Source organism: Prionailurus viverrinus, chromosome C1 (genome assembly GCF_022837055.1).
Source record: "Prionailurus viverrinus isolate Anna chromosome C1, UM_Priviv_1.0, whole genome shotgun sequence".
Classification (NCBI taxonomy): Eukaryota; Metazoa; Chordata; class Mammalia; order Carnivora; family Felidae; genus Prionailurus; species Prionailurus viverrinus.
In genome coordinates, this window is record NC_062568.1 from 41,521,985 (window position 1) to 41,542,462 (window position 20,478).

Sequence of the window (20,478 nt, forward strand, 5' to 3'; positions counted from 1 at the left end):
AATGTCTACTCAAACAGGCTTACATTTACGATGAGATTAGGCATCAGGTGTTGGTGCCTTCAACATGAATGGTGCTGCTTTTGGTGCAGGTCTTTATGGCTTTGGCGGTAGACAGCAGGTGGAAATGGAGCAGGAGTGTCAAAACCCACAGATACAGCAGGGGATAACCAAGATGAATATTTGGTAAACACATAAAAGACATTATCCTAAAGACAATGAAAACTCTCAGGGTGGATTCTGAGGGGAGTTGGAATTCTTGCAGAGAAGCAAAGAAAAAACAGATTTTTAAATGTTAATATGATATTATTATGCCCAGGTTGGTGTCATCTAAACACAACAAAGCTGCTGATTTGATACAATTACATATGAAAGTTTGGAAAATAGAAAAAAAATAGAGGGAAGTTTTATGGAGAAATAGATTCAGATCAAGGGAGACATCAGAACCATGTAGTTGCTACTAAACCATTTGTTTATTCATTTATTTTTTAATACTTTATTTATTTTTGGCAGAGTGCAAGTGGGGGAGGGGCACAGAGGGGGGTACAGAGGATCTGAGGCAGGCTCTGTGCTGACAGCAGCCAACCTGATGTGAGGCTCAAACTCACAAACTATGAGATCATGACCTGAGTGGAAGTCGAACGCCCCAGGTGTGCACATGCATGAGCTCTCTCTGTCTCTCTCTGAAAATAAATTAAAAAAAAAAAACTTTAAAAAAATAGAGAGATAAAGTTTATCAAATAAGTGTAAAAGGATGAAGATAGTTAAGCAATGCAAATTCCCGAGGCAAACAACATTAAGGTGAAGAGCAGTTTAAAAATAATCACACCCACATATTTGAATATAGACGAGAGACTAACAAGTCATTCTTTGTTTCCAATATGAAACAAAGAAGTAGACACATGTCAAGGGATGATATGTCTGAAGTTCAGATCCATGTCTGCCTGTTGGCCATACCCACAGGCTGCCTCAGACTGACAGGCCGCATTCATTCCCTCACAGCTATTCAGACCTCCATTTCCAACACAGGTGATCAGCCTCACTTTAAACAATTTTTGTTTTATTATTCCTGAGAAATTGAAGATAAATAAATTGAATTTTAAAGAATGATCAAATGCAACTGCAAATGCACCAGGTGATCTGCTTTTCTTAACATTCTTTTATAGTATAAGCATTTATTTATGTGCTTTATAATTTTTTAGTTTGTATAATGGGATTTAGAATGCACTGCAACCTCTAAAATTATGTCTACTCAAGAGGCTAAATAAGAAAGATTAGCAACAAGAACTTCGAAGGGAAAAATGCACAGTTTTTTTGTTCCTTTACTCATAAAATATACCCTGGCTCCCAAATGCCATATTATAAGAACTGTGCTTACACCAATTGTGTAGGAATAAATATGAAGCAAAGATGATGTGCATAGGTAATAAGAAAGAGGGAGAAAGAAATAACAGTCCCCTTTTCAAATGCTTATTATTGGTGTCTGGGGATATACCTGGGGAAAACTCTAATAGAAGTAGAACTAATCAGCAAATTTAGAAATATTAGATCTATTATAAAGCCAGGTCTTCACAGACACAATTATTTCTATCCTTAGGGATAAATGAATCTTTGCCTAATGGTTTCATAAGAAAACATTTTGTTCAACTTCAAACCTCTCATAAACAGATATTTTCAAGCAGAGATAATAAAGAGAGGTTTTTTTGTTTTGTTTGCTTTTTGTACTTTAAAAACGCAGTGCACATTTCTGAAGTAAATCCTCAGTACTCTACCAATAGACTATTATATTAAAAAATCTATTTTAAATGAAAGTATAGCAGAAATATAGCAGCTTTAAGGAGTATGTAAAATGTTCATGCTGCCTCTTGAATCTTAATTTTATAAAGGGAAATTGATGTTATTGTTCAGTCACCTAAATAATTATTTATATTGTTAACAGGGTAAATCATGATAAAACTAGAGCATTTTGAGCAACATTTACATACCAAAAAATGTAATATTCACCCTGTGAATTAAGCTATAAAAATAGCACAAAAACATAGCTGAAGTTATTATCCATGTGTACATTATTATCAGCCATAATATTTTCTTCACATAGATTGGCAGAACCTATGTGGAAATCAGTCTTTGTCTTACCCTCCAACTTTTAGTAAGTAGAGGAATCAGACCAAGAAACCTGTATCAATGATTCAAAATGTAGCCATGGCCTCATCCAAAAGAAGAATTCTAAATACCTTGTAGCTAACTGCAGTATCATTGGAATAGGTTTATGGTTGTTGGGTGGTTAATCTGAAGGTGACAAGATGGTCTTAATGTTTCCCTCAGCTTGAGTGAACTTTAGATGGGCTTCTTGACTCTAGGCCCAGACCTCTCCTTTCCTAGAGTATTTTATTTAGAAGGTCTGTAATTGTAAATTGTTTCTCTCCCCCAGAAGTTTCACAACCCAGGGATATTTTTCTCAAGGACATGGTTGCTATCCCTTTGAAATGTGAACATCAAACTATTTCCCAATTTCTGTGGGAGAGTAGGAGCTAACTTAGGTGGATATCTTGCTGCAAGTTATAAAACTACTTCCTGTCACGAAGATATGGGAAGGTATGCTTTTCCTCTGGGTAAGACCCATGAAGATACCCTACCCCAGCTTTTCGAAAACTCTCCTGGTCTCCTGTTTAAATGGAGTTGAGTTCATACTGCATTCCATTCTCTCTTTTATTGCAACAGCCTTGAATAAATTCTTCCTTACCTGTTTGGTGCAATTTTTGCTTTGACAGAGAACAAAACTGCTCTTTCTCTATGATTATCCATACATCCATTACATCTATCACACTTTTCATCTTGTTAGAAGATGAGTTTAAGTGCTTAGACAAAATGATTCTCATCTCCTTTTTCCTGCCATCATCGTCAGGAACTATTATGCTTATAGAACAACTAATGAGCATTGATGGAAAAAAAAATCACAAGACAATGTGATTAAATCCACTTTGAAAGCATGATTTCTATTTTCTGTCAAGTCTCTACTATGTGTACAACTTTATTCTATAGCTTTGTTTAAAAACTTACATTATCTATAGTGTAGCACAATGACTGCTTAACTGTCCTTTTAGATTTATGAAATGAAATTCATAAATAATATGACCTATTATACTCAGAAGTTTTAAAAATCAAAAGACTAACATAAAAGAAAATTAAAAGGAAAGTTATTATACAATTAAATGCATTTTGCTTTATAAAAGATCATGACAACTAATACTAAAAGGCATAATGAAATAGATGGTTACACCAATGTTTAATATTACTGTGATTGTAACAGCTATAAATGCAGACTGATACATGCGTGTCGGATTGATGACTCAGTTAGTACAAGTAACGTTGCCGTTGGTGACATTATTTTTTGTAATTAAAGGAAATTCTAGATAGAGATTTGAACAAAGCAAGTATTGCCCTGACTCACATGTTGCTTGCATTTCTGGAAAATTAAGTGTTCCCTAAAGAGTTAGAGAAATATGTTACGTTTTTATATAAAGCAGTAAGTACCCGTCACTAAGTACCCGTCAGTTATGTGGTAATGACAACCAAAATATCCCAAATAGTCCCCACCTCCACATAGGTAGAAACAGGACGATAACATTTACAAGTGTTAGTATTTTAGAAAGTACTGTTTAAATTTTAATTACCAGAATCAGTGGTTTTCAGTTCAACTGTGGTTAATTAGCATTTGAAAGATTTTAATCAAAGGCCCACACTTGAGCCACAGGTCTAGCAAGCCTTCCAATTAGTGTTATCTAAATCTGCACTAGAGAATTTGTTAGTTGACAGAAGGAGCGGTAAAAAGAAATTGTCATTGGTAAAATGAGTATTGTATAAGATATGTGGTTGCTCAAAAATAATGCACAAGCACCCACTGACAGGGTATCAAGATCTGGGGAGCTCAGCAATCTGAGAGCTTTGGAATAGCATCCTAATTCTAGAGCTCCATGAAGACCTGTCTCCTTTAACTTGGCTAGCCGACTTTCTCTTGATCTACCTACAAAGAATCGCACGAGATGATCATATTTTGCCAACCATTATTTGTTGAATTTGTCGTAGTTGAACTTTTCATCAAGATGCTAGTTGGTGTGCCTAAAAGGATAGAAAGCTGATATTTCATCTATTTTATATTAACATGCCTTTAGCTCTTTTTGCACCTTCTTATAACCATGGAAAATTTCAGTCTGAGACTGTCATGGTAACATACTACCTTGTAGTGAGGTTCTGGTAGAGGAGAACTATAACTCCCACTTGCTTCAAATTGTTGACAGCTGCCAAATTGTCCTGGACAATTTGTAACAGCGATTCTCATTTTTGGATATTGATACCTGGGACACACCCAGGAGATTCTGATTGGTCCGGTGTGTGGTTTGAGCACTGGAATTAAAAAAAAAAAAATTCCAAGGGATTTTACTGGGAAATCTAAGTTGCAAACCACTGCCCTATGTCCCTCCTCCCCTCCTCTCCCCGCTCTCCTCCATGACACCTGGTCCAAAGCATTTCCTCTTTGTGCAAGTTTTGGTCTCTACTTTTTGAAAAAAAAAAATTTAATGTTTCACCTATTTATCAGAGAATTGGGAATGCCCAGTAAGAATAGTTTAGTGCCCCTTTTTGCCTTAAGTTTCTCTGTCTTCATCCATCTAGCTGTGCAAACTGGAATGTCTTTTCCATAAAGTGAACACATTTATTCCTGTTCACTTAGACCCACAGCCTCCTACATTTTGTAGCATAGTGTTCCTTAAAGTTTGGTTCCTGGGGCAACAGTATTAGTACCATTTGGGAACATTTTCAGAAATTCGGAATCCTGTGCCCCAGTCGAAATGGGTTATATTACTGTAAAGCCAAAATATGTCCATGGGCTTAGAGAGGAGCTAGCTTAAATTTTTTGCCCCTTCTTAAATTTCTTGGCATGTAATTGATTACTGAGGCATAAGTGGATAAACTCTCTTTTAAAATTATCAAGGTAATATGTGTAAATGATTAACACTGATTAAATGGTTATAATAGAGTGGTGCCGGGGTGACTCAGTTAAGTGCCTGACTTTGGCTCAGGTCATGATCTCATGATTGGTGGGTTAGAGCTGCATCAAGCTCTGTGTCGTCCTCAGAGCCTGGAGACTGCTTCAGCTTCTGTGTTTCCCTCTCCCTCTGCCCTCTCCCAACTCGTGCTCTGTGTCTTTCTCTCTCTCAAAAATAAATAAACATTAAAAAGAGGTCAAAAAATTAAAAAAAAAAAAGATCAATGACTTTCTCTTTCATCTTTCTCCACTTCACCACTGTGCTGTAGAGGAAAACACTTCTAAACTCTTTTTATTTTAGTTCTTTCCTAGTTGCCTATATATTTCAGTACAATTCTTTTTTTTTTTAAATGTTTATTTATTTATTTTGAGAGAGAGAGAGAGAGAGGGAAAGAGGGAGAGAGAATCCCAAGCAGGATCCATGCTATCAGTGCAGAGCCTGATGCAGGGCTCAATCTCACAAACTGTGAGATCATGACCTGAGCTGAAATCAAGAGTCAGATGCTTAACCGACTGAGCCACCCAGGCTCCCCTCTCAGTAAAATTCTTAAGACTCTTTTCTACAATTCATTAATAATTTACAATCTAGTAATTTCCTAATAAAATACATGAAGATTGAGCTATTTACATTTTCACCTCCTCTTTCCCCTCCCATATATGATAGCTGTTATCAGTCTTTTTAACAATTGGCTACATTTGAAATTAAAAATGCTTATTCTATGATTTCTTTTCCACCAACTTTTGCTTGTACGTCTTGTTTTGTGTTTTTGAATTTCTTGTTTTTGTGGTTTGGGAGCCCTTCTGGTCCCTCCACTTCCCTTCCCATTCATTCTTCTTGCCAGTATGGACAATACACAAAGCTGCAACATTTATACTGTATCCCCTAAGAGAATTAACCTTCCAATATATTGTAAATAGGTGTTTTCTAAAAGTTGAGAAATCTATTAACTATATTAATAACATAAATCTACACATATATGGATCTTCACAAACACCAGTTTTGTGCTGATTACACTTCTTTCTCTACATTTTCAACATCCCAATGATTCAGCTGGTATATAAAATAGCATATTTCTAGTATCAAGGTCAAAGGTAGTTTTCTTTCTTAACTACCATCCATTGCTCATAATCATGGCTCATTGTCATTTTAGATTTTAGTTTTCATTTTACATTTAAATAGAGCCAGTCTCATTGTCAGTCTATTTACCACAAATTCCACAAATTCTCTAATTCAAAAAAATCTATTTTGATTTGTTAATTGCTTGTACTTTTAGTTATTTTATTTAAGAAATGCTTGTGGCTGTTATAGTTCCTATATTCATTCATGCTTGACAATGTCTTCCTGACATTAGCTTACTTACTTCTCTATCATCTACCTTTTTATCATCTACTTTTCCCTATTTCATAAATTGTTTTCTTCTGTCTTTTCTTTTTTTTTTTTAATTTTTTTTTCAACGTTTATTTATTTTTGGGACAGAGAGAGACAGAGCATGAACGGGGGAGGGGCAGAGAGAGAGGGAGACACAGAATCGGAAACAGGCTCCAGGCTCTGAGCCATCAGCCCAGAGCCCGACGCGGGGCTCGAACTCACGGACCGCGAGATCGTGACCTGGCTGAAGTCAGAGGCTTAACCGACTGCGCCACCCAGGCGCCCCTCTTCTGTCTTTTTTAAGCCATATGCAGCTCTCTGTCCCTGTCTTCAGCTCCCCTCCCGCCTTTTGTATATTTGAATACTTCCAAGGCCACACCCTGGCTTGAATTCTCTTTAATGTTTATCTGCCTCATTCAGGACTCTGCCTTCCCTTCAGCCACAGATGGCAGGCTATTTATTAATGTCCATACAGTTCCTGTAGTTGAAGGCCTGGCAGGGAAAGCTCTTCTGGCCCTCCTTGCATTTTTTTCTCTCCCGTGGGCAACCCAAGATGTGTTCTATGTTCTCAGGTAGGGAACGACAGCTGCTTAGAGATGGAAGCAGAGACTGCAGTTAAGCTGCCACAAGCCAAGGAATGCTGGGGCCTGCCTGAGGCTGGAAGAGGCAAGGGAAGGTCCTCCCTTAGAAATATGGGAGTGAGGCACGGCCTTATCAACACCTCGATTTTGGATTTCAAAATTTCAGAACGGTTAGACTATAAATATCTGTTGTTTGAAGCCACCCAGTTTGCGGTATTTTTTTCAGGGCAGCCCTAGGAAACTGATATAATGTTGATTTATTTTTTTTTTAAAGAAATTTGGTTACAGAATACAGAATGTTTTTTTGGTACCCTGATATCTTCAGTTACTCACATTTTTGTGTTTCTACCTTTCTCCATTGAATTTTACATAGAGTTAACCACATACTCTTTTTTCTCCCCTTCATCTCTAACTAAAGCATGTCTTCATTATCTTTGTCTCTAAGGAAGCGGTAATCAAATATCAAAGTCCCACAGTTGATAGGGATTTGAAATTTATAAGGAGAATGATAGAAATAAATCTGGGGAGGACATCAAATAGGAATTTGAGTCATTATAATGAAAAGTAAGTGATAAAATATATGACTTGGTGTCCATGTAGCTTTTTATTTATCCTATCTGAACAACTGATACAGGTCTTAAGAAATGGTATGCTTTATTTGGATTCACTTTTCTTTCATGATACAACACTTTATTTATTCATTATTATTTTTTCAGTTTATTTGTTTTGAGAAAGAGAGAGATTGGGAGAGGGGCAGAGAGAGAGAGAGAGAGAGAGAGAGAGAGAGAGTCCCAAGCAGGCTCCATGCTGTCAGCTTAAAGCCTGCCATGAGGCTCTATCTCATGAAATATGAGATCATGACCTGAGCCAAAACCAAGAGTCAGAGGCTTAACAGACTGAGCCATCCAGGAGTCCCCATGATGCAACACTGTAAATAATGCCATATTGTTACAAATTATTTACTTAAAGTTGTAGTCAAATCAATTGTGAAACATGTTGACAGTGATTCTCTAAAGAAAAAAAAAGTATTAAAAATTCTAAATAATTTATACCTCAAATATGTAAGTGGACTGAAATTATTCCTTCAATAATGTCACTTTCAGTGATACTAAGATATGCTTTATGAGTAGGGAAAAAAAGGTTGTTATAGTTAGTAAAACTAAAATTTGAATAGAAGGGATCTTGTACTTTGAACTTGGAACTTGTGTCTCACATAGTAGGGAAAAATACTTCGAAAGCTACCATTATATGTAGTTATAACAAATATAAAAATATAGTTGAATGAGGACACAGGTATTAAACCCTGACCACAGTTAAGTAATTCAAAGAAATAATATCTTTGTTATTGTAAGATTTGAAGTTTGTTTCACTACTGATCATGGTTGATCAGGAAGTTAATTTTTTTTACAGCTTATCCATTATTTAGAGAGACAGAGAGAGGGAGAGAGCACAAGCAGGGAGGAGCAGAGAGAAAGGGAGAGAGAGAGAATCTCAAGGAGGCTCTGCACTGTCAGTGTGAAGCCCCACGGAGGGCTTGAATCCACAAATCCTGAGATCATGACCTGAGTGGAAATCAAGAATTGGAAGCTTAACCAACTGAGCCACACAAGCGCTCCAGGAAATTAAGTTTTTGTTTTAATTAATTAATTTATTTTGAGAGAGAGATAGAGAGAGAGCAAGCACACATGCAAGTGGCAGAGAGAGAGGGAGAGGGAGAGAATCCCAGGCAGGCTCTGTGCTGACAGCACACAGCCTGACTTGAGGCATGAACCCACGAACTATGAGATCATGATCTGAGCTGAAAGTCGTACACTTAACCAACTGAGCCACCCTAGTGCCCCAGGAAATTAACTTTTAATTAACCCCTCTACTATACTTTTTTCTAGTCCCAAAGAAAGCATTGGATGTTGAAGTCCTAAACTTTAAGGGTCAGTTTTCAGAATTTCACTAAACAAATCACAATAAATTATAGTTCCTAGCCACATTAGGCATAAAAAACAAATGTTCTGATGGCAATTAAACACTTATAGAAATAATTATAACATTCTCCACTATGTTATAATGAAAATTATAAGGTAATAAGGAAAAAGAAAACATTTTTGTTTTATTTATAACACTTCTTGGAAGAACCAAAGGCATTCTAAGAATTCTTACCATTTTCTCTTTGAAAAATGATGCATAATATAAAAGGCTAAGCACCATACCCCAGGGTTTTAGTAACTTCTACTAGAAAATAGTAATTAGAAACAGTTTCAGCTTCTCATTATATTTTTTAAATAAATATAGTATTTTAAATAAATCAAAGTAATGTTAATTACTTTGAACTTTGTAGAACTTTCAGGGAGTATAGTTGTATATAAGCAATTTCATCACGTTGTTACTGTTAAGAAATGTTGTACATTGATTTATTTCCACCATAATTATTAGCTTTGGGAAAAATAGAATATAAAGTGTTATAAAAATCCGTATTTATTATAACAGAATTCAAAAGAAAATGTGGCCATAGAGAAGTTTCTCAGCCTCTATTATGACTTATCAAGATATTAGTGTATTCAGTTTTCTTTGTAACTCCTACAAAACATCTTTCAAAATTTGTTTTAAAAGTCAGTAATGTTTGATTTACTCATAATTTCTCTCATTGTTTTTACGCATTATATGTATTACTGTCCCCAAATCTTGAAAAGAGTGGTATTTTGAGGAAATGTATTTTATTTCTAAGATATATGTATATAATTCACTTTTTCTTTTCCATATATCCAAGTTTTGATTGATGTATTTCTTTAGTTCACATATAATAAGGAAACTATATTATATTTTCAAATAGCTGTAGAAAATTAACAAAATTGAAGAAAAATAACATAAAGAACAAAACACAATTCTCATTTTCTTTGAAAACATTTTTTTGGTAATAGAATATATTTAAATAAATGTCAAAAGTGAATAAAATTGTAAAAACTGATATAATTTCTTCCATAAATGTTTGCTAGAATTCATCCAGTGAAACCATCTGGTATTGGTGCTTTCTGTTTTAGAAGTTTATTAATTATTAATTTGATTTCTTTAATAGTTTAGGCCAACTTAGGTTGTCTATTTCTCCTTGTGTGAGTTTTATAGATTGTGTCTTTCAAGGAATTGGTCCATTTCATCCAAGTGGACACAGAGTTGTTAATAGTATTTCATTATTATTCTTCAATGTCCATGTGATCGGTTGTGATGGTCCTTCTTGGGTTTCTGATATTAGTAATTGTGCCATCTGTCTTTTTTTCTTTGTCTGGCTAGAGGTTTATCAATTTTATTGATCTTTTCAAATAATCAGATTTTGGTTTAATTTATCTATTAACTTCCTGTTTCCAATGTCATTGATTTCTGCTCTAATTTTTATTATTTCTTCTGCTTATTTTTGGACTTACTTTGTTCTTCTCTTTCACGTTTTCTAAGGTGGAAACTCAGATTATTGATTTTCAGATATTTCTTCTTTTCTAATATATGGATTCAGTGCTATAAATTGCCCTGATTTTGCTGCATCCTACAACTTTCAATAAGTTGTATATTCATTTAGTACAAAAATATTTCTAGGACACACATTAGCTGATATCACTGAGTCTATCTGTATATATATTCTCTGCAAAGATAAATGCATTTTCTTTTTGCATTTACCTGATAATATTGGCTTGTATTCTCTTATCTCTTCATTATCTCACTGAAAATTTGGTAACGATTTTCAGTCTACATGTTCTCCTAACTTGTGTTCATGAAGAAAGACAAAATAGAAAGTGACACAGCCAAGATATAACAAGAGAAAATAAGGAGTTAGAGAAAGGAAAAATTGTTAAAGGGAAATTATAAAATAAATTTTCTAGTGTAGTAAATGAAAATTCTGTTTATAACTTCTTGCTTTCTTTTTTTTTTAAATCTACACCTTTATTTATTTACTTTTCAGTTAGTTTAAATCCTTGAGGGGTACAGCATCACACGGATTCTGTGGCCAATGGCTTTAGCAGGAAGGTTGCTTTGGAATTTGGCACGAACCATGCCACTGTTTCCATGAGCACGAGTTACTTTTCCCCAGATTACTCTGGTTTTATTTGGTTTGCCACCAAGAGTCACTGTGTTGTTCTTTGCTTTGTACACATAAGCACATCTCTTGCCTAGATAGAATTCAGTTTCATCTCGAGCATAAACACCTTCAATTTTAAGAAGAGCTGTGTGCTCCCTCTGGTTCCGGAGACCCCGCTTATAGCCAGCAAAAATGGCTTTGGACCACAGCCTTCCAGACATATTTGTCGTTTCAGGAGTCCTGTTCCCAGCAGGCCTCCACAGGTTCCAAGATGGCAGAAAGAGAGCATAACTTCTTGCTTTCTAAGAAGAATGGATGCTATGAATGACAGAGACTTTCAACAGCAGCATGATGGGTGTGGGGATATAAGAAATAGGTAGGAGTTAGAGAACAACTCTTTGCAACAAATGGGAGAGAACTTTTAATAATAAAGGACTCTCAAAAAAAATCAAGAATGAAGAAAACAGGAAAAAGCAAGGCTATACCCTATATGAGTAAAAGTGAAGTAAGCTAGAGATAGACTTCTTTTTGGTAGCAAGGTTACAGAGAGAAATTCGGAGGACAAGGATTTCTACAAAGGATTTCAAGAACCTGGCTATGGACTTTTGATAGATTTTATTTACAATACAAAATTATCACTAAATTGCACACTGCTTACTAGTATGTTTGTACAATGGGATCTAAGTAAGGGAACATGACAAGGCTGCTGACATCTGAGTTACTCATTTGCACTATAAAACAATTTAAAAGGAGTAGTTCCATATTTTGGCCAATGGTACATTCATTACGAGAAGTGTGTAGATGGAATTCTGCTTTCTGCAATAATGGATTAAGTGATCTGCACAAAATGTGTACATTTAATTAATTCACATTCAGATTAGTTTATTGTTTGTTTTATGATACCCTTTGATATTTCTTCATTTTAAGTGTGTTACTCAAGTAAAATAAAAAAAACATACAACAATAAATATATGACTGCTGAGAAGTTTCTCTATTTGTATGGATTACAAGAGACATTTATGTGGGTTTTGACTTTGCTTAGAGGATCTTCAGTGCAGCTGAAAAGTAACCAAATAATTTTTTTTTGAAACTAGATATTTTTACGTAAGAAATACGGCCATAACTAGACCATGCTCCTCATTTTCTACTCTATTTATCTATTGACTGGAGCTTTCTCTCTCACTCTCCCTCTGCCCCTCTTCCCTGCTGGTGCTCTTTCTCTCTCTAAAAAAAAGAAAATAGTTAGTTACTTTCATAGTCTATGGCCATACCACCCTGAATGCATCTGATCTTGTTGATCTCAGAAGCTAAGCAGGGTTGGGTCTGGTTAGTACTTGGATGGGAAGAGTTACTTGGCATTTGTTAGAGTATACAATTAGGTAGATATCACAACCTTCTTTTTTCAGAATGACAGAGTGCATTATCTATAAGTTTCCTTATGGCTCTAATCATCTTCTATTTCATAACCCTTAATTCCCTAGCAAATTCTCACAAAATCCCCATTCTAATTAGTAGGCCCCAATACTTGCATTCTTGAAAATCCTACCAAGTTTGCTCTTAAATATTTATTGGAATGATCTGTTCCAGGTCTGTATGCACTAAGGAAGCCTAGATATTTTCTGAGATGCAAACATAAACACTTCCTTAGCTAATAGGGAAAATATTTTATGTGATTTGAAAATAAAACATGAAATGTACCAGCATGATTAAAGCAGTTTTCTTTATGTATCTGAAGAACATAAGATTAGGCAAAATGTATTTCTGCTTCATAATAATGTTAGTGGTATTTCATACTTCATTATCTGATCAAGATATCTCTTCAATGCTTGAAACTATTAATCCTTTTTTGAGAGTAATGTAAGCAGAAGGTGAAGTTTTATTAACTTTAGGAAAAACAATCAAAGAGTCAAACATGTATTGAAGAAAAATTCATTTTGCTTTTATTTGTGACATTTTAAAATGTTAAATGTTGGCTTGGCTAGTTATAAAGGGTGAACCAGAAAAACTGTCATCTAGCGTTAGGAAATCTAGAAATGGCTATATAAATACAACACTATTCCAAAAACAAACAAAAAACGAAAAAACCAAAAAACAAAACCCCCAAATTTTGGGTTTTGGTGTGACAGTTTTAGAAGAAAGATATACTCACTAATTTTTTATTGATATAAACAGAGAAAAACAAAATGCAGTAAAGGTCCCACTAAGAGGAATTTGATTTTTGAAAGACTGACACACAGCAGAATAATGATTAGAATGATTACAGGATGCTGATAAAGTAATTTCAAAGTAATTCCTTCATGTTTGGTTTACTTTAAAATACTATATTGGGTAAATAAGTTGAGAGAAATATAATCAACAGTTCTCAGTGATATGAAATTATGACATTAATTCATTGTATCAGCCTGCTGTAGTTTGCAAGTTTATAAGATGCTATATTGTTGCTATATGTATAACAAATTTATAAGATGTATATTGCTGTTATATGTATAACAAATTTAAGAGATATTTTCAAACTAACCTATTCTGAGTATTATTTTGAAACTGACTAAAGCAGTTAGAATTTAATGTCATTTGTTTGAATAGACATTCTTTAGTCTTCATAGAGTGAAGAATTCAAGCAGTATGGTATTTGGGAAGTTGAAAGATTGCAGGGTCCCAAAGCTTTTGAAAGCGGTCACAATTCCTGAGGTGTTTGCAGCTATAATTTGATTGAGCCTAAGTACTAGAGACAGAGGAAGTGAGTGTGGAGGAAAACAAACATTTGTTGAACACTGTTCTATGCATATCAGAGCTCATGGTTGTTGACTATGTTAGCCATGAAGCATTTACACAGTACAATTTGTTCAGCAGTATACTAACACACATGGTTTTCAGATAGTTTTGTAGTCTTCCAGTCAGGATCTAAGTGACTATGATATAGTACAAGGTGGTGAAATTCTATCCGAGGGAGCAGTGATGGGAGAGGAGAGGAAGGAAATCCCAAAGATAACTGCAGTAATTCCCTCCAAACCCCTGAGAACTAAGCACTTACTGAATGAGGCCAGCATTTATGTTGGTTAGCATTTCCCAGCATGAGTTCTAATAAACTATGTTTATTATCCCAGAGTAGTCTTTAATGGTCAAATAAATTAGAAAAACAATGAAGTAAACAAAGGCAAATAGGTTTCAGTACTGTAGGGCTTCATAGATAATTTAATAAACTAATAGGTAATAATCTCAAAAGGGGATTTATATTTTATTCCAAACTAATCAATGAAAACCTTTGTCCTATAGTATCTCTCTTAGCCAATATTTTACGTACCATACTTTGGGACATGCTCTCCTCCACCTATTAATAATAAATGCACCATATGATGTTCTGATTCCCATTATTTGGCAAAGCAAGAGTTCTTGGTATAAAGGCAAAGCTAAGGTTGCATAAAATTTTAGTTTTGGAGGTATTTCTGTAAGAGAAAATGAAGTTGTTTATAATATTACTTTATTTCTCTCATTTGGACCTTTACAGACAAGAATTTGTAGAGTTTTAATTTCGTGTGAGATTCAAACTCTTGATTCTAATTAATTTGTGGTAATAATATTACTCATTTCTATTTGAACTGATTAAATGAAAACCTCTTGACTAAGATTATAAACCATAATAGATTCAAGTACTAGGTATAAATCTGTTTATTCCGATTTGTTTCTAAGAAATTAGCTGCTACTAAGAGAAGAAAAAGTGTTTTCTTTTTTTAAAACATAAGTATAGATAAAATTATTTGAAATGTGATATGGAAAGGCAAACAACCTAGAACAGATTAAAACAATTTTGAAAAAAGATAATAAAATGTGAGAAATCACTCTATCTCATTATCACTGGATACTACTCAGCAAAAAAGAAACAAAGTATTGATCCTTGTTAACACTTCAGATGGATTTCAAGAGAATTATGCTGAGTGATAAAGGCCAATCTCAAAAGATAACGTTATCTGTTATTTCACTGATACAGTAATCTTGAAATGTCAATTATAGAAATGGAGAGCAGATTAGTGGTTGGCAAGGGTCAGGATAAGGGGAAGAAGAAGGTGGCTGTGGCATTAAAAGCATAGCTGAATGAATTCTTATGGTGGAACTATTCTGTCTTGACTGACGGTGGTAATAACACAAATCTACACATGTGACAAAATTAGATAGAATTAATATACACATAAACACAAATTATAGCACATAAAACTACTGAAATCTGAGTAAGTTCAATGGATTGCATCAATGTTAATTGCCTGGTTGTGATATAGTAACTGCAGTTGTGCAAGATGTTACCATGAGGTTGGGGGTGGAAATGGGGGGCAGGAACTGAGTAAATAGCAGTGGGTATCCTCTGAGTTATTTCTTACAATTAAATATTAAGTCTACAAATATATTAAAATAAAAAGTTAAAAGAAGTAATAAAGGTATGGTTAACAGAATACATTTGTGAAAGATGAGGTCAAGTATGGGTTTATTTTTTGTCTTTATTATTTTAGTTAAAGGGTCCTTTAAGAGAAGATTATGTTAGGAAAATATTTTGTATAAGACAAATTCTGTTACTGAATGGGAATCTTCATCTGTTTCTAGAATAGGCTATGATACAGCCTTATCCATTATTAGAATTGGACTATAGCTGGACATGACTTTTTTTGTGTGTGTGTTTGTTTTTGTTTTTTAGTCTGCTCGAGTCTCTCTGATAAATCTGGCCAAACCCAGGTGTTTTATTTATCCATTCATTTTCTGCTTCTTAAAGCAGGTAACCTCCACAGGTAGTTTACTATATTTGATTGCTATCATACTAGATTTCATTTTTTCATATTGTTTAAGTTCTGGGAGTGCCTCGCTTTCCTCCACATGCTTTGACAGCAATGGGTTTCGTGACAGTTATATGTATTGATGGTCTCGTTTCATTTATATTCTATTCATGCGATGTATATTTCTACCACTGTGGACCAAGCCTGAGTTAGAATAAGTTTTGTGTGATTACTTTTATTCTTTATCACAATTTAAATTGGTTTAAAAGAATGCCCATATTATTTATTTGAAATCTGTACATCTTCAAATACCCCTTAAAATAGAAACTTACTTAATTTTAATTGACAAAATTAAAATACTTATTTTCCTTCCAATTACAAAATTATGTTATGAAAATATAAGTAAATAAAAATCACTCTTAATCCCCTCATTCAGAAATAAATAAGATTTCAAAAGTTATCTTAATAAGTTTAATAATATAATTTTATTATATTTTATAATATATATGCATATATATATTTTCTCTTTCTCTAGAGAGAAAAATTATATTATGCAAATATTAGCCTACTTTAAAAGTTTCATATTATTAAATATTTTTCTCATGTTGATAGACTACTATAAAATTATTTTCAAAGGTACAATTAATATGTAAATAGCAACATGTATATAACCAAAATAATTAGAATTTACATGGTATCCAAAATTTCACCACTTTAAGGAGTGCTCTAAGGAACACCCATTGCTCATACATTTTATTTATGGTACAGAATTTATTAAATAATAATTTGGAAAATTATTTTGAATCTTGGTGTGTTTTCTTATGCTTTGCAAATACTTTAATATTAAGAAAACATTTCAAAATTGTTTTTCATACAAAACAATTGACAACTCTGATTAGAAATTCATTAAAGTCACTTTCCTGCTAAATACATTGTCTAGGCTATGGCTAAGTCATAAGACATAAAATGAAAAAAGGCACTCCTTTTTATCTCACTGAGTTCTATACTTTCAGAGGGCTAACCTTTGTTTTTATGCTTTAATTTCCCAACAAGTTTATTGCAGCATTCTGGTTCATTATTTAAAGTAGCCTTGTCACTATGTATTGAGTTCCTTTTCTTTAAAGACTGTCTACTCTACACATACAGACTTCCAGGGGCTATTATATTCTTTTAGCCACTAGTTTGGAACCCAAAACTGATCCTTAAAAATACTTTTGAAAGACTACAAATGCAAAACTCTGAATATGAATGTTTGACCAGCAAAAGTCTTTTTGATTTCCCATATTTTTCCAACCTTCAGAACATTTCAGATACACAAAGACTGCATAGAAAATAAAATTTCACATTGCAAGATAACAATTTTAGTATTTAGAAAGATAAATTATTGCACAAAATGTTAATGACACACTTTCATTGGTAAAATGTGGCAAGAGAGTAGCCGCACATATAATGTGGAAAGATTTCTTTCAAGATCGCAGAAAGGGAAATAATTTCACTCACATTAGTTCCCTTCTTTCTGTTTTTACTATAATCATTCTTTTTTCCAGGGCTTGTTTCTTCACAAGATAGCGTAATGGTCACCTGTTTTCCTTCCATTCCTATTTATTCCTTCCGGCACAGGACTGCAAGGTTAGCCTTTCTAAAATAGAACTCTAATAATCTCACCCACGTGCTAAAAACGAACAAAACAGAAATAACTGCCAATGACTCCTCATTGCCTACGGTTCAAACTTGTCAGGTTGCATTTTAAGGCACTGAGTGATCTGACTTCCCCCCAGCTTCTCCAGATTCATCTTTTGTTATTCTTCACGGATGCTGTGCTATAGTCCATCTGGACACCTGTGTTTCCTTACACACTATACATGTTCTTGCCTCTCTCTATACCTTTCCTTACACTTTTGTTTTACTTTTTCATGATATCTTGACTTCCACCATTCTTTAAATATTTTTATTTTTATGTATTTAAAAAAATGTTATTTTAGTTATTTATTTTGAGAGAGACAGACAGACAGACTGTGAGTGGGGGAGGGGTAGAGAGAGAATCTCAAGCAGGCTCCAGTGTGGGGCTTGATTCCACAAACCCGTGAGATCATGACCTGAGTCAAAACCAAGAGTCAGATGCTGAACTGAGTCACCCAGGTGCCCCACCATTCTTTAAAATGTCACCTCACCAGACTTTCCATGTGCCAAAACATTAGTTATGATCTCATTGCTTTCTTGAATCATCATTGTAGTTTATTTAGCCTATTCTGCTTTTAACAAATGGAAATAACAATAAATATTTTGTCTATTAAATATTACATGTATATTAATATATACATGTAATATTGCATGTATATTAATATATGCATGTAATATCACATGTATATATTAATATATACATGTGATATTACATGTATACATTAATATATACATGTAATATATGTAATATACTTAATACATATGTTTTTTTGTTTCTGGCTCCTGACACAAAGCTCCTGAGATCTTTGTTAATTTCCTGAGTGATAAGAGTGTTTAACAATGAGCTCCTCAATCCCTTGGAATTTCCTGGATGATAGAAATGTGTTTTGTTCTAATGAGGTTACTCTTGGTGTGCCTCTGGATGGGAGGCTGCTGGTCATCAGAAGACTAAGCCATGATTAGAAGCTTGGAAGTTTCAGTCCCAACCTCCATTATCTGGAGAGGGGAGAGGGGCTGGAAATAGACTTAATTGATTATGCCTAAGTGATAAAGCTTCCATAAAAATCCCCATAGTATGGGTTGGGGAGCTTCTGGATTAGTGAACATTAGGAAAGTGAGACTAAAGAGATTTAGGGAAACTCCATATCTTGCCTTATGCATTTCTTTCATCTTGCGATTGGTATCTGAAGTGGGGCGAGGGGGTGGTCTTGTGAAACTGAGGCCTTAACGTGAGGGCTCTGATGTGTAGTTCAGGTAGATCATGTCAAAACTGAACTGAATTGTAGGATACCCAGCAGGTACTGCACAATTGCTTGATGTGTGGAAAACCCACACATCTGGTTTCAAAAGTGTTGTGTGAATAAAGGAGAAACAGAGTTTTTCCAGCACGCAAAAGGCAGCAATAACAAACACCCAAATGATACAATTATACAAATTATAAAATTTATTTTCTTGCTACCTCTAACCACTGTACTGTCAGCACTTTGAACCCAAAATCTGTGTTTTACTTTGTGTTGATCCCTGCTTGTACACCACCCTAACTCCCATATAATTACCATATTATTTTGCACAAAATGTATGTATAGTAAAAGTTTGCTGAATTAAACAGAATTGCCAAAAACATTTAAAATTGATCTATTCCCATTTGCTTTGAAATTAAAGCTACTGTTTTCTTATTTTATTAGTTTACTGAGTTCAAGATATATTGTGACTTTCAAAATTTGGTAGGTAGTATGTCCCTGAACACAGCAATGTGGCCTTGGGTTCACCTTGGCATTTGTAGTTGGCAAACCCTGAAGATGCCACACTGCACTTTTCTACCTGCTGTTTCAGCTGAGGGTTTGATGTTGGATTTTTCAACTGAGCCAAACAAGTAGGGGAAATAATTATCAACCTTCTGATACTGTAGAGATTTAGACCACATGGAAACTTGCCTTAAAAATTCAGACAGGTTTCATTCATATCAATGTGAGCTATCTTGAATGTCTGCTTTGCAGACATTACATTAACAACAACAACAACAACAAAAAGTCACTGAAACATTTTTCTACATTTTAAAAATAACCTGGAAGGTGGTATCAGGAATGTGATGGTCAAAATATTGATCCTGGACTAGAAGCAGCAGGAAATAATAATTGTAGCTTATGTTTAATTTCCTTCAATGATCCTAAAATCTGGAGCTGAAATTCTTAAAAAGAATATTGAGGTGACTACAAAGATTGATATGTCATACCTCCAAATGGCTATTTTGCCCTAAAAGTAGTAAAACATTTAAACGTAAGTGAAGTGATTACTTTCTTCAGAATTTTTAATTTTTACTTTTTAAAACATTTAGACTTTCTGTAGTATTTAAAGAGTCTAGAGAGGGGCGCCTGGGTGGCTCAGTCGGCTGAGCGTCCGACTTCGGCTCAGGTCAGGATCTCGTAGTTTGTGAGTTCGAGCCCTGCGTCAGGCTCTGTGCTGACAGCTCAGAGCCTGGAGCCTGTTTCTGATTCTGTGTCTCCCTCTCTCTGCCCCTTCCTCCCTCATGCTCTGTCTTTCTCTGCCTCTCAAAAATGAATAAACGTTAAAAAATTTTTTTTAAAAAATAAAAAGAGTCTGGAGATGTGACACTTAATAGTTTGGTGATGATGATACCTTTAAATATATATATAAAGAAAAGAAAAAGAAAGATAGGCAGCAGCCTGTAGCATGGAAATGTCCTAATAAAGTCAGACAATGAGCACTATGAGAACCAGAAATAACATACCCTCAGCCATTCAACAGAGCCCATTAAAAAGTGCTTACAGAGTTCATAATGAAGGACACACTTTGGCTAAATGGAAGTTTTATAATTTTCTGAACTACTATCTTCCTAATCATTGCAATGGCCTACTTGAATATGAGAGAAGTGATTTTTTGCTAATCACAAACATTCACTGGGAAAACACCTGCTATCCTTCAATTGTCTTTGATTTTAATGGTACCATAATGCAGTACCATCATGTCAAACA

General features: G+C 34.5%; 1 protein-coding gene across 1 annotated transcript; it reads right to left on the minus strand.

Annotated features, from left to right (window-relative positions):
* Positions 1 to 6,217: 6,217 nt before the first annotated feature.
* LOC125173028 (60S ribosomal protein L35a-like) lies at positions 6,218 to 11,324 on the minus strand. The gene is made up of 2 exons (XM_047871786.1): positions 10,911 to 11,324; positions 6,218 to 6,228 (listed from the first exon to the last, which is right to left on the minus strand). Exon 1 carries the CDS (start codon positions 11,267 to 11,269, stop codon positions 10,937 to 10,939), a length of 333 nt encoding a protein of 110 aa, XP_047727742.1. The 5' UTR covers positions 11,270 to 11,324; the 3' UTR covers positions 6,218 to 6,228; positions 10,911 to 10,936.
* Between the last annotated feature and the right edge of the window lie 9,154 nt (positions 11,325 to 20,478).

Coding starts and splice junctions, on each gene's coding strand:
- LOC125173028 (XM_047871786.1), bottom strand. CDS start 11,269: ATGTCTGGAAGGCTGTGGTCCAAAGCCATTTTTGCTGGCTATAAGCGG.